The 14,543-nt window shown below is 43.8% G+C and overlaps 2 protein-coding genes across 2 annotated transcripts; one reads left to right on the forward strand and one right to left on the reverse strand.

Moving 5' to 3' along the window:
• Window positions 1-7,218: 7,218 nt before the first annotated feature.
• LOC109806873 (uncharacterized) lies at window positions 7,219-9,693 on the reverse strand. The gene has a single exon (XM_020369408.1). The coding sequence runs from the start codon at window positions 9,691-9,693 to the stop codon at window positions 7,219-7,221; it is 2,475 nt and encodes an 824-aa protein (XP_020224997.1).
• Window positions 9,694-13,076: 3,383 nt separating this feature from the next.
• On the forward strand, window positions 13,077-14,543 carry LOC109806872 (NDR1/HIN1-like protein 26). The gene has a single exon (XM_020369407.3). It carries the CDS (start codon window positions 13,297-13,299, stop codon window positions 14,014-14,016), a length of 720 nt encoding a protein of 239 aa, XP_020224996.2. The 5' UTR covers window positions 13,077-13,296; the 3' UTR covers window positions 14,017-14,543.

Genomic DNA, 14,543 nt, shown 5'->3' on the forward strand with positions numbered 1-14,543 from the left:
ACACTTGGTTGACGCGGGGATATCTTCGATTAGGTTCTGACCGACCAGACCCATACCGAGGGAGTGGTCGGGTATTTGCCGAGCGGGGTCTTAAAGGCGGGGGGATCAGAACAGGGCCGATCTGGTTCAGGAGAGGGTAAGGTCGGATCCCGATCAGCCTATGAAGGTAGGCAAAATCGGGAATCGGCCGAGACGGTACACTTGCCTTCCAGCCTTGAGCCTATGAGGCGAAAAGGCTAAAGCAACTATACCTCTTGACGACATCGGAAATAGGCTGAGAGTACGTGTCGGGGATTGGTCGAATTCCGATAGGTTGACTGTGGGTCTTAGAGTGTTGCACACGAAAAGTCACGTATACCCTGTCTCTTCACCTTACCCTTGAAGAGACACCCATTTATTGTAGTGCCGTCATCGCAGTAGGCACATTATTACTGTGCCACGTGTCGTGCGTTTCGTGTGACTTGAGCGTGTGGGGCCCTTGGGGTCACAAGGGCGTGGCGCTTCACGCGCGTCGTCCCTTCACGCCATTCCACGCGCACCCTTTCAAATCTATAAATATATGCCCTTGGTGAAAGGCAAGTGTTTTTTCCCCCCATTTCCTCTCTTTTCCGTGCTTCGTCTCCGGCGAGTTTTCTCCCTTTTTTGCGCCTTCTCACGGTGGTTCACGGTGGTTCTTGTGGCAGCCTTGAGTGGGGAAGAGGTGTTTGTGAGCCTTTAGGTACGCCTACCTATTTTATCGCGTTTGTGTCTAAGTTTTCTGGTTGTTTAAGAAATTTGGGTCTTTTTAAAGCATGGCGTCCGTAAATTATAGGGAGATTTACGAGTGGGTGAAGGATGATGTACTGAGGTGTGAGTCCTCCATAAATTCGTGGCCTATAATGGAGAATTTTAATAGAGAACACGTAGTGTCGCGAGGCCCCGAGGACGTCTTAGTGTGTGAACCTTGCGTAGATAGGGAGTCTGTGTGCGTGAGTTCGGCTTCTGAGCGTTTCACTTTTTGTTACGCCACTCTCATTTCCAAACTCAGGGTTAGGTGGCCCCTTACCGAGTGTGAAAAAGGAGTTCTCCAGAGTTTGAATGTTGCCCCGACCCAGTTCCACCCAAACAGCTGGGCCTTTGTCAGGGGCTTCGAGATATTGTGTCTTGGGCTCGGTATAACTCCGACCACCAATGGTTTTTTTTACTTTTTTGAAGGTCGGTCTTCTAAGCTTCGTAGTTGGATGTCCGTGAGTGGGGTGTCGGGTCGGGGATTGTTAACCTTATTTCAATCGTCTTACAAGGACTTCAAAAAGTCTTTTTTCCGCGTCCGATGCCGTCTAGGACACGAGGACGTATTTACGGGGTATCCCCTTTTTTGGAACAAGCACACAACATCCTATGGCGGACTAGATCTCGAGTCATTCTCCGGGAAAGAACGAGAGGACGTTAAAAAACTCGAAGATCTTAAAACTATTTTCAACACTGCCAAACTCCTAGATCTAGAAAATAGGCCTCAAGAATCGAAAATATACATAGGTATTATGTTGTTTGAACGCTTTACACTGTTATGATTTAACTTTCGCTCCTTTGTAACTTGTGGATGCGTTTTGCAGAGAGGATGGTTAGTCTAAGCAATCGGGAGATGGCAAAGTTGTGGAAGCAACAAAAGGCTTCCCAGGTCGCCGGGTTGGAGGAGTCGGCGACCAAGAAGGTCTTCATTGCCGATAGGCCGACTCCCTTGGTCAAAAATGTGGTCGAGACGTCCCACAAGCGTCGCCGAGAATCCGACAAGCCTATCTCGGTGGTGAACCTGGAAACACTAATAGATGCCGAGGGAGATAAGGGCGAGGCTGAAGTGCAATCTACTGAAAGGACTTTGAGCATGTGCCTTGGGGATAATTGGGACCCTGTGGATCTCGGGTCTGATCGTGGTAAGGCTTTATCTTTCTGGGATGAAAAATTTAATCATTCCGCCCATATTCGTGAGACCGACCTGCTGGCTGGAGACAAGGATGACTTGGAAAAGATGAGCGCTTTTTCCATTGCCAAGGGAGTCGAGTCCTTGACGAACCGGCTTTCTGCCCTTTCCTTGATTAATGAAGACAAAGTTCGTGAGATGGCTAGGGACCTCAAGCTCCAAGGAAAGAAACTCAACTCTTTGGAGGGAGAATTAAGCAAAGTGAAAGGGGACTTGAAATGGGTGACCTTCGAGAGGGACAGGCTCCTGGAGGGGCGCCGAGCCTTTGATGCCGAGAGGGAGAGCTGGGCCGCCGAGAAGATGGCGATGGAAAAAGAATTGGATGAGGCACGCTTGGCACGAGACAAGTCGGCCGATGCTGCGAATGTCTTCGAGAGTGATTTGTCCGTGGTGAAGATGGAAGTGGAGAAGCTCGAAAACGACCTTCAAGCGGTCAAGATGGATTCTCTGAAGAAATTCATGCAAGGTTTTGATGCCGCCACAAGTCAAGTAAATTTCCTCCATGCCGATATCGATCTCGGTGGACTTGGCTACTTCAAGGAGATTGTGGATGGGGAACTTGTGGACCCCCCCGAGGACGATTGATCTTGTCCTTCAAACTTTGTATTCGCCCCTTTATCTTCAATTTCTGTTGTGTTGCCCTTACCTTTTTGTTGTCCTTGTCTTGAAACATTTTATGAAATATGTTCTTTTGCTTTTTACTGTGCTTATTTTAACTTAGGAGTTCTCAAGTATATTTTGCCGAAACACCAACTTTATACGCAAAAATTTCTAAGTTAAGAAAGAAGAGGTTTCCAAGTATTCGTCCATACGCCAATTCAGAACTGATCGCCCATATGACGACTCAAAATATTGAGCAAAAATATTTCTAAGTTATTTAAAGAAACTTAAACAGAGTGATCTCCCAAATGACGACCCAAAATAATGTGGAAAATATTTCTAAGTTCAAAGTGAAATTTAACCATATGATCGCCTAAATGACGACTCAAAATATTGAGCAAAAATATTTCTAAGTTATTTAAAGAAACTCAAACAGAGTGATCGCCCAAATGACGACTCAAAATAATGTGGAAAATGTTTCTAAGTTCAAAGTGAAATTTAACCATATGATCGCCCAAATGACGACTCAAAATATTGAGCAAAAAAATTTCTAAGTTATTTAAAGAAACTTAAACAGAGTGATCGCCCAAATGACGACTCAAAATAATGTGGAAAATATTTCTAAGTTCAAAGTGAAATTTAATCATATGATCGCCCAAATGACGAGTCAAAATATTGAGCAAAAATATTTCTAAGTTATTTAAAGAAACTTAAGCAGAGTGATTGCCCAAATGACGACTTAAAATAATTGGAAAATTTTCTAAGTATAAAGGAAACTTAACCAACTGGTCGGCCCAATGCCGACTCAAAAATAATTTGAAAAATTCTGTTTAAATGAAACTTAAGCACGTGATCGGCCAAACGCCGCTTTAATATAATAACGAAAAATTTCCAAGTTAAAATGGAGTTTAACTAAGTTGTCGGCCCAATGCCGACTCAAAGGTAATTGTGTAAAATTTTCTAAGTATAAATGAGACTTAACCACGTGATCGGCCAAACGCCAACTCAAAATAATAAACGGGAAATTTCCGTGTTAAAATGGAGTTTAACTAAGTGGTCGGCCTAATGCCGACTCCAAGGTAATTGTGGAAAATTTTCCATTCTGACATGGTTGAAGAATGGGACTTTGGTCTGAGTAATCGTCCAAATCCTGAATCAAACAGTGAACATTCGAATAGGGGAATCGTCCTTACCCGACTTGTCCGCCCTGAGTCGCCGTAATCCCGACGAGAAGGATGAATTAAATATGAACGGGTCATGCAAAATCTGATTTGTATATCTCGAATCTCCAAAATTTCGGTTAACAATGGTGAATAAAATGTATCGAGTTAAACATCAACCTGGATCATAAACTTTGTCTTCGAGTTATTTATACTCGTCCAGTCGGACTTTTGCCGACAATCACGAGTTTTGTCTTCGAGTTATTTATACTCGCCCAGTCGGACTTTTGCCGACAATCACGAGTTTCAGTCTTTGAGTTATTTATACTCGCCCAGTCGGACTTTTGCCGACAATCACGAGTTTCAGTCTTCGAGTTATTTATACTCGCCCAGTCGGACTTTTGCCGACAATCACGAGTTTTGTCTTCGAGTTATTTATACTCGCCCAGTCGGACTTTTGCCAACAATCACAAGTTTCAGTCTTCGAGTTATTTATACTCGCCCAGTCGGACTTTTGCCGACAATCACGAGTTTCAGTCATCGAGTTATTTATACTCGCCCAGTCAGACTTTTACCGACAATCACGAGTTTTGTCTTTGAGTTATTTATACTCGCCCAGTCGGACTTTTGCCGACAATCACGAGTTTCAGTCTTCGAGTTATTTATACTCGCCCAGTCGGACTTTTGACGACAATCACGAGTTTCAGTCTTCGAGTTATTTATACTCGCCCAGTCAGACTTTGCCGACAATCACGAGTTTCAGTCTTCGAGTTATTTATACTCGCCCAGTCAGACTTTTGCCGAAAATCACGAGTTTCAGTCTTCGAGTTATTTATACTCGCCCAGTCAAAATTTTGCCGACAATCACGAGTTTTGTCTTCGAGTTATTTATACTCGCCCAGTCGAACTTTTGCCGACAATCACGAGTTTCAGTCTTCGAGTTATTTATACTCGCCTAGTCGGACTTTTGCCGACAATCACGAGTTTTGCGCCTTTAAAATAACACATGTTAGGAGTCATAAGAGAAAACAATGAGGTGATATTTATTAGAATTGAAAAAGAGGTGCCTCGTTAAAAACCTTCTCAGCAAAAACCCCTCTTATTTTTACGGGGAAAAAATACTGAGTTAGGGAAAAAGTGCACCTAATACAAATGGAAGAAAAGACTAGCTATAGTAGAAGCGTAAATTTGCAGCGTTCCAAGTTCTCGATATCATCCCTCCATCCAGCGTCCTTAGTCGGTAAGCTCCCTTGCCGACCACATCATCAATTTTATAAGGTCCGACCCATTTAGGTGATAGCTTGTCCTTATCTGTGTTAGCTGAGCACGCTTCAAAATGAGGTCTCCTACAACAAAGTCTCTTGGGACGACCTTTGTGTTATACTTGAAAGCTGCTCTTCTCTGAGCTGCTACTTGATTTATCCTTGCTCTCTCTCTTGTCTCTGCAATCAAGTCCAAATCAACTCATCTTCCCTGGTCGGATTCCTCTTCCGAAAAAGCTGTAGTGCATACTGAAGTGATAGACTATGGCCAAGGCCAAGGAATCCAAGAGGTGATATACTGAAAGAACCAAGAGGAATGGGATGATATTAAAGACCTTTTTCATATATTTTGTAAATAGTCTCTTGTATAGGTTATTTTTGCCTTTGTATTTGTGAGGCACTTTACTTGCTTTTTCCTAGTGATTGTATATTGTTTTTAAGGTAGGCTACTTGGAGAGTTTAGCTCCATTTAACCTCCCTAGTTGATACATTCATTTTGTATTTTTTTCAGTAGGGAAAAGGGGGTGACATTTAGCAATGCTTGAAGGTGTGCTTAGAAATTGGGCCTGAGTTGGGCCTAGGCAAAATTTTGCATATTGGACTCATTTTGCTCCTAATTTTTCATAGATTTGATTTAGCTAGGTCTCATCATCATATGATGAACCTAACTAAACCAAATCAAGGATTTTCAAATTAAATCATGGAGCATTTTGAGCCAAAGGCCGCCTAGCCCTTCCTTTCCTCTTTGGCCAAAATTTCAAGCATTCCTTCTTGAGTTTTGAAGCTTGTCTTGCAAGCTTCTAAACTCAAGTAAGGTAAGCTTACCTTACCATGGTTCTTAAGTGAACCATGGTCAAGGTTAGCTTCCCTTGTAAGCTTGCTAAACCGTAGGGAGTTAAGTAAACCTTACCATGGTTCCTAGTGAACCATGGTTAAGGTTAGCTTCTCCTAGAAGCTACCTTTTTTCTATATATTTGTAAATACCTCCTATGTACTCACTTTTGATGAATTTGAGAAATAAACTTCAGAATTTCTCTCTCAAGAGTCCTCACAAAAACCATAGAGAAACCTTTCTCTCTAAGGTTTCACCAAAGATCTTCTACCTTTGCATTGGTTCCTCAAGCTTCTACATCAAGCTTAAGGAAAACCGAACCTACTTCCAAGACTTCTTCTCCATTGAAGAATACTTCAAGGAGCTTCAAAGAGTCATTGAAGTCAAGACCTCAAGAACATTCACGGTCCTAAGGATGGAGAACTTGAAGATCATCAATCTTCTCCAAGTGAACTCCATCATGAAGGCTCTTCAATTTCGATCGGGATCATGGCGTCTGTTCCGTACACTAGATTGAAAGGAGTATCTTGGGTCGACGAATGAACAATTGTGTGATACGACCATAGCACTCGGGGAAGCTCCTCCACCCACGAAGTGCTTGAGTCTTGGACGCGTTTTTTCAGTCCCGAAAGAATAACCTTGTTGGCCGACTCCGCCTGGCCGTTAGATTAAGGGTGCTCGACGGAAGTGAATGTCATTCGGATGCCGACCTGTTGACAGAAATCACGGACTCTCGCACTTGCAAATTGTGTCCCATTGTCAGAGACTATAGCACTTGGGGAACGCCATATCTGCACACCACATTCTTCCATAGAAATGCCCTAACCTTCTCTTACACCACTTGTGGAAAGGCCAGGGAGACAAAATTGAGTGAAGGCGCTCAGCTGGGGAATGGTGAAATGTTGCGTGTCTTTGGCATCCATCACACTTTTGGACCCAATTGACGCAGTCATTCCTCAGAGATGGCCAAAAGTACCCTGCCCGAGCAACTTTATATACCAGAGCTCATCCTCCGATATGACTTCCACACGTTCCGCTATGCACTTCGTCCATCACTCTTTGCGCTTGTGATTTTGTCAAACACCTCAAAAGGGGAGAACTGAAACCTCTTCGATACAACCTTTCATTGATGACGACAAACCTGACAAACTCTCTTTGTATCAGCGACGCTTCCTTTTTGTCTTCTGGCAACTCCCCCCGAGTCAGGTACGCAATATAGGGTACCATCCACGAATTGAGCTCTTCTTGGATGAAAAGGACACTCTCCTGTGGCTCATTTATACTCGGCTGAGCTAAGGTTTCTTGGATGACCGACCGAGTGGCTCCTGGCTTCTTTGTTCTTGCTAACTTGGAGAGGAGATCTACTCTCGAATTCTGCTCCCGCGGTACATGGTTAAGTGTGAACTCTCAGAAATTTTTCGATAAGAGCTTAACTTTTTCCAAGTACTTTGCCAATTGAGGATCCTTCGCTTGGAAGGTTCCCGCGACTTGTCCAGTGATCAACTGGGAGTTGCTTCTAGCTGACAAGCTCGTCCACCCCATCTCCTTCGCCAAACTCATCCCTGCCAACAACGCCTCGTACTCGGCTTGGTTGTTGCTTGCCCGGAACTCAAATCGTAATGACTGCTCTAGTAGTATTCCTTCCGGGCCTTCCAAGACAATTCCAGCTCCACTTCCTCCTAGATTCGAAGCACCATCTACTGATAGAATCCATTGGGTTTCTCTGACCGTGCCTTCCTCAGCCGGAGGGGTCAACTCCATCACGAAGTCGGCTAAAGCTTGAGCTTTGATCGCCCCTCTTAGTTCATACTTGATGGAGAACTCTGATAGTTCGACCGACCACTTCATCATTCTTCCTACCAGATAGGGTTTCTGCAAGACTTGGCGAATCGGATAATCAGTTTGGATTACCACCTCGTAGCTCTGAAAATAGTGCCTCAGCTTCCTAGCGGTAACTAGTATCGCGAGGGCTAGCTTTTCGATCTTCTGGTACCTTGTCTCTGCTCCCTGTAAGACCCTGCTCACGAAGTAAATAGGAATTTGTGAACCTTCCTGTTCTTGTACAAGTACTGAGCTGACTGCTCGGTCGGATGCCGATATGTAGACCAGTAAGGGGAGGCTCGTCCGCAGCCTTGTCAGAATCGGCGACGATGACAGAGACCTCTTAAGTTCCATGAAAGCTTCCTCGCACTCGGTGGTCCAAGTGAAGCGGTCGTTCTTCTTCAAACATTGGAAGAGTGGTAACGCCTTATCAGTTGCCCTTGATAGGAAACGAGACAGGGACGCCATCCTTCCTGCTAGTTGTTGGACTTCCTTCACCGTAGATGGGCTCCTCATATTGATGATGGCTGAACACTTGTCGGGGTTTGCCTCGATGCCTCGATGAGTTAGCAAAAAACCAAGGAATTTTCCCGCTTGGACCCCGAACGAACACTTCTCGGGATTCAACTTCAGCTGGAACTTTCTGATAGTGTCAAACAATTCCTGTAAGTCGCCGAAATGCCGATCAATACTGGCCGACTTCACGACCATGTCGTCTACATAAGCTTCCACATTTTGACCCAGCTGATCCACTAAGACCTTGTCCATTAGTCGTTGATAGGTCGCCCCCGCGTTCTTTAGGCCGAACGGCATGACCCTGTAACAGAAATTGGCCTGATCTGCTATGAAAGCTGTCTTGTCTTCATCCATCGGATGCATGCGGATCTGGTTGTAACCCGAGTAGGCGTCCATGAAACTCAACAACTCGTACCTCGACGCCCCATCGACCAAACAGTCTATGTTGGGCAGCGGGTACGAATCCTTCGGGCAAGCCTTATTGAGATCAGTGAAATCCGTACACATCCTCCACTTCCCATTACTCTTACGAACCATCACCACATTCTCCAACCATGTCGGATACTGGATCTCTCGGACATGTCCTGCCAGTACTAGCTTATTTGTCTCTTCCGCAATGGCCCTTCGTTTCTCCTCTCCGAACTTCCTCCTCTTTTGGATTACTGCTTTTGCGTTAGGGTCTATAGCTAGTCTGTGGCATAGGAAGTCGGGGTCGATGCCCGGCATATCGCTGGAGTTCCATGCGAAAGCCGACACATTTTTCTGCAGAACCTTGATCAATCTTTCCTCGTTTTCAGGGGTCAACGAGGTGCCAATCTTCACCGTTCTTCCTTCCATCACCACTACTTCCTTGACGTCTTCCGCAGGGGCTGGTCGGTGATCAAATTGCCCCATCCTAGGGTCCAACTCGATGGAGTGAATGTGTCTTTCAGCAGGTGCGGTGTATAAACGCCTCCTCGCCTTCAGACTATCCACATAACACTTCCGGGCGACCTCCTGGTCCACCTTGATGACTCCGACCTCTCCATTTGGTAACAAATACTTCACTTTCAGATGCGTCGTTGATACAACAGCCCCTAATTTATTCAACGTAGGCCTGCCGATGAGTATATTGTATGACGATTGAGAATTCACCACCAAATACCGAATGGTCACCGTCTTCATCTGTGAGCCCTGACCGAAGGTCGTTTCTAGATCGGCGTATCCCTTAGCTATAACCTGATCTCCTGCAAATCCCACCAGTGTTCCTGCGTAAGGCACCAGCCGGTCGCTGAGGATCTTCATTCCCACGAAAGCTTCCCAAAAGAGGATGTCGGCTGAACTTCCCTGGTCGACCAGAACGCGCTTCACATTATAGCCCATCACTATCGTCGAAATGACGATAGGATCATCCTCGTGAGGAGCTACCCCTTCATAGTCGGCATCCGAGAAAGAAATTGTGGCTTGCACTGGTCGGCGAATTTTCGATACGGATAAGACGAAGCGCGTGTACCTTTTTCGAGCAGCCGAGGTGACTCCTCCTCCTGCAAATCCTCCTGCCACCATGTTGAAGTCCCCATGGACTTCCTGCTGATGGACCTCCGATGACCCTGTTGGGGTGTTCTTGGGGGGAGTTCTCTCTCTGTGTCTATCCCTCCTGGTGTCGTCTCGTGCGTGCCTATGTCGCCTATCCGACGAACCTTCTTCCTATTTCCTTGCCACAAACTTTGTCAGACGCCCCTCCTTGATCATACGCTCGATCTGTCTTCTAAGGACGAAGCAATTTTCTGTAGAATGCCCGTGGGTCCTATGAAACTCGCACCAGTCGGTCTTGAAGGGACCCAACTGGCGCTCTGTCGCCGCTGGGAACTCGAATAGCGACGCGCTATTGACATCATGAAGTATCTGCCTTCTAGGAACATTGAGAGGAGTAAACTTCTCTTCATCGTTATTACGTGTCCACTCGCCCCTTGGTCGACCACCATGATCGGTCTGTCGGTAATTGCCCTCCTTCATGTTGTAATGGTCGCGTTGCTTACTCCAATCTGATCGCGGACGGAGATGCTTGTTTCCCTCCTTATTGCTGCCCCTTGCTTCTCGGCTCTCCGCCGCTCTTTTGCTGATCTGCCCTTCCTCCGTCTTAATGTGGCTCAGCGCGAAGGCTCTCACCTCCGACATCGTCTGGCAATTTGCTCTCTCTAGCGCGATGTCGAAAGCTCCAGACCTCAAGCCCTTCTAGAATGCAATGACAGCCATCCTTTCATCTAAAGATGCTATCCTCAAGGCGACCTCATTGAACCTTTGCAGGAAGTCCTTCAGCGATTCCTCCCGCTGCTGCTTGAGATCGAACAAGTCTGACGTGATCGGCAGCTTCTTCTTGTTAGCGGCAAATTGTGCCATGAAGAGCCGACTGAAGACATCGAAGTCGGTGATGGATCAGTCAGGGAGACCACTGAACCAATCGAGTGCCACCTTTTTGAGCGTCCCCATAAACAGTTTGCAGCGGACTTCCATGCTCCCTCCACAGATCAACATTTGAGCTCGGAAGTCCGTCAAATGCTGACTGGGATCCTGCGTTCCATCAAAAGGTTCCACTTGGGGTATCCGATGGTCCCTGGGGATGATCTCGGCTTCTATGGCTTCCGAGAAGGGTCGAAAATCCCTAGGAACTTCCATCATGACGTCTTCTTCCACCGTCCTGGTACTGGCCGCTATTCTGGCCTGCATCTCATCCGCTCGCCTCCTGATCTCCTCGTTTTCGCGTTGAATGGCCTCTTCTCTCTCCCTGGACCGCGCATTCTCCTCCCGTAAGCCATTGATCATGGTCATCATCTCCTCCATGGTAGGGTGTTGTGAATCGTTGTTGTTGTTGCCGCCTCTTGCCATGGTAAAGTGCTAGTTCTTCTATGTGACTTGGGGCGTAGGAAAAGTTTTACCGTAGCCCCACGGTGGGCGCCAAAATGTTCCGGTCAAAGGGTGGACTAAGGTTTTTTCCTAGATCGTGCCTTAGAGCCAGAGCATTCAAAAGTGTAATCTGTCTTCTTAGCTTTAGGGTTTTAGGTTTTATACTTTCTCGTTCATGGGCCTTACGGGCCCCGTGAATGTGAGGATCTCCTTAACCGTTATTATTTGGATAACACTTGGCTGACGCGGGGATATCTTCGATCAGGTTCCGACCGACCAGACCCATACCGAGGGAGTGGTCGGGTATTTGCCGAGCAGGGTCTTAAAGGCGGGGGGATCGGAACAAGGCCGATCTAGTTCAGGAGAGGGTAAGGTCGGATCCCAATCAGCCTATGAAGGTAGGCAAAATCGGAAATCGGCCGAGACGGTACAAAATTAAAATAAATTTTTTATTAAATCATTATTAATAAAGGTACAATATGTATCCATGCCATACAGAGTCGTCAATTCATTGTAAAGTGGTTAATTAATTGAATCACTTAATTGTGGAGAAATAAATTTTATAAAAATTAATAAATTTTACATGTAGCAGTTCAGTGTTGAATTAATGTATATATAATATAGGTAGAAAACTAGGTATGAAATCAATTTCACTGATAAAAAAAGGAAATAATGACAAGGTAATGAATCAATTTGGCATTAGCTGGTTGGTTACTTCTTACTTAACTTTCATTGTGTTAATGATATATTAATCAATTAATACGATTATTCTAAGGGAGCACTGGTTGCAAATTCATCAAGTTGCAACAAATTTATTTTCAATGGGACTGCTGACCTCGTGGGATCTTATTTGTCTTTTTGCTTAATTATTTATTTCTAGATATTTGAGCAATGATTTAGTAAGGCACTACTTAAGTATCATAGATCACTGCTCTAATTAATGAGGTAGTCTAATAAATTTTGTCTGCAGATTGATACATATTGTGATGATAAAACAAATTTTGCAGTTTAGATAATTAATCGGCAATTAGAATTGGGAATTTCTGATGTCACAGGCAACTGCATTATAATCGAGTTGTTACTATAATTTTAGAGAATTGAAATAGCAGATAATTAACAGAATAAGTATGGCAGCGTTTAACATCATATAACATAATTATCTATTAACTAATAGATGGGGAAGATAATATATACTGTATAGGTTCACTCGTGCATGCGCGCACGTTGCTTTGAAGTGTGAATTAACCCTTCATTTTATTCTCATTCATCACTAAAATAATGCATGCATGTACTGATGTACAGTGAGATACCATACTACTGGAGCTAGGTAGGTAGTATGCGTCACGTAATTCAATAATAATATATTACCTATATTATATGATTTTTATTATTCAATTAGAATTATATGTATGTCATGTGTGAACTAACATGTGGAAATATAGTCTTTAAGAATCTTAATTATTTATTTGATATAATTGAAATACTATAAAAATAATAAAATGAAACCCTTTTAAATCAGGAGGCTAAACTGATATTAATAAATAAATAAAATAAAATGTGAATTATATACCTTAAATAACTTTGTTTTTAGGGAAAAATAACTTTTTCTTATATATTCATTTTATAGTATATATATAATTTTTTTTTCTTATATACATGAAATGTTTGATTAATAATGTAACATTTTACGTTGAAAATACATAAAAATGAAACTCACTATAGTTACTAAACATGCATAAAATAAGAGTCATCAGCCAGAAGTTATTAATATAAATAATTCAATACATATATTTTTAATTCAGATGAATTCATGTTGGATCGCATGGTGAAATGACAAATAATTTAGTAGAAAAACAATTTTAAACATACATGATTAAGTCTAAATATAATATCAATTAATATAATAATAATAAAAACATGGCAGAAAATAAAATGAAGCATGATACATATTTAGAAAATGAAGTTTAAGTGTGATATAGAATGTACGAGTGTAGTTTTCTTGTATCTGTCTGATTTGGTTAACAAAAGCAAGTTGTGGTTAAAGGAGAAAGAAGTAACTAGAATGAAGTGAGAGCAATGTGTTGGAATGTTGCAATCTGTTGTTCATTTGGTACCCCAACTCCATCCTCCTAATTGACTACAACACTATGAATCCATCAATCTTTTAACTTTAATCCACACATAAATTAACCCATCCCATACTACTCCTAAACTTCTCCCTCCAATATTCTATACACACAAAATACAAACCCTAAACCCACCAAAATGACTGATAGGGTTCACCCTGCCGCCAAAACCACCACCCCAAAGCCAACATTCCCCGCCGCAAAATCCAACCTTCCCGGCGCCACCCGCCTCTCCTACCGCCCCCAACCGCCTCACCGTCGCCGCAGCAGAAGCGGCTGCAGCCTCTGCTGTTGGCTCCTCCTGATCCTCCTCTTCCTCCTCCTCCTCCTGGGCGGCGGCGCCACCGTCTTCTACTTCCTCTACCACCCCCAACGCCCCACCTTCTCCCTCACCTCTCTCAAACTCACCACCTTCAACCTCACCTCTCCCTCCACCCTCGACGCAAAGTTCCACCTCGCCCTCTCCACCACAAACCCTAACCCTAAAATCCTCTTCTCCTACGACGCCACCTCCGTCTCCATCCTCTGCGGCGATACCGCCCTCGCCGCCGCCACCATCCCCGCCTTCCGCCAACCCCAGAGGAACACCACCGTGCTAGAGGCCACCGTCGCGAGCACCGAAGACGCGGTGGCGCAGCTGAAGAGGAGCAAGAGCGAGGTGGCTCTGAAGGTGGAGTTGGAGACCAAGGTGGCGGCCGAGACGGGGGTGCTGACGACGCCGCGCGTCGGAGTGAGAGTTTTGTGCGACGGCATCGGCGTTTCCCTACCCGACGGCGAGAAACCGGCGACGGCGATAACTGAGAATACGGAATGCGAAGTGGATGTGCGGTTGAAGGTGTGGAAATGGACCATTGGATGAATCATAATATGAGGGTTACAGACACAGACTTATACGTGTGATGCTATTATATATATAAGTTGTGGTTCTTGTTTATTTTTTAATAATTGTTTTTTTTTTCCCTTTTTCATTTGTGGTAATTCTGATTTTCATTGCCATATTTTTCTGAAATTTGTTGAAGATTAATTAAATGTTTGTAATTTGGATGCAAGGACCATGATTCAACTTCTAGCGAGAGACACCTAAGGTGCCAAAACTGCTCATGAGCCGCAGGTCGGTCCATAAAAAATTGGCGGTTCACGAGTTTGACCTGATTAGTCTGTCAAGTCAAATAATGGATTGAGAAAGATAAACTTGTTATCTGTCTAATTTATTTAATTTAATATAGGTTTAATTACATTATTTTATATTTATTTTATGTGTAATATGTTATTTATTGTGTAGCAAATTTATTATGTATTTAATTTATTTTATTATATGTAATTTGAGATTTATTGTAAAGTAAATTAAATAAAATTAATTATAATTTTTTTATTATTATTTAGATA

Source organism: Cajanus cajan, chromosome 5 (genome assembly GCF_000230855.2).
Source record: "Cajanus cajan strain Asha chromosome 5, NIPB_CcT2T_4, whole genome shotgun sequence".
Lineage (NCBI taxonomy): Eukaryota > Viridiplantae > Streptophyta > Magnoliopsida > Fabales > Fabaceae > Cajanus > Cajanus cajan.

Bases quoted from the DNA above. Each gene is read 5' to 3' on its own strand.
- LOC109806873 (XM_020369408.1), bottom strand. From the start codon at position 9,693: ATGGTGGCAGGAGGATTTGCAGGAGGAGGAGTCACCTCGGCTGCTCGA.
- LOC109806872 (XM_020369407.3), top strand. From the start codon at position 13,297: ATGACTGATAGGGTTCACCCTGCCGCCAAAACCACCACCCCAAAGCCA.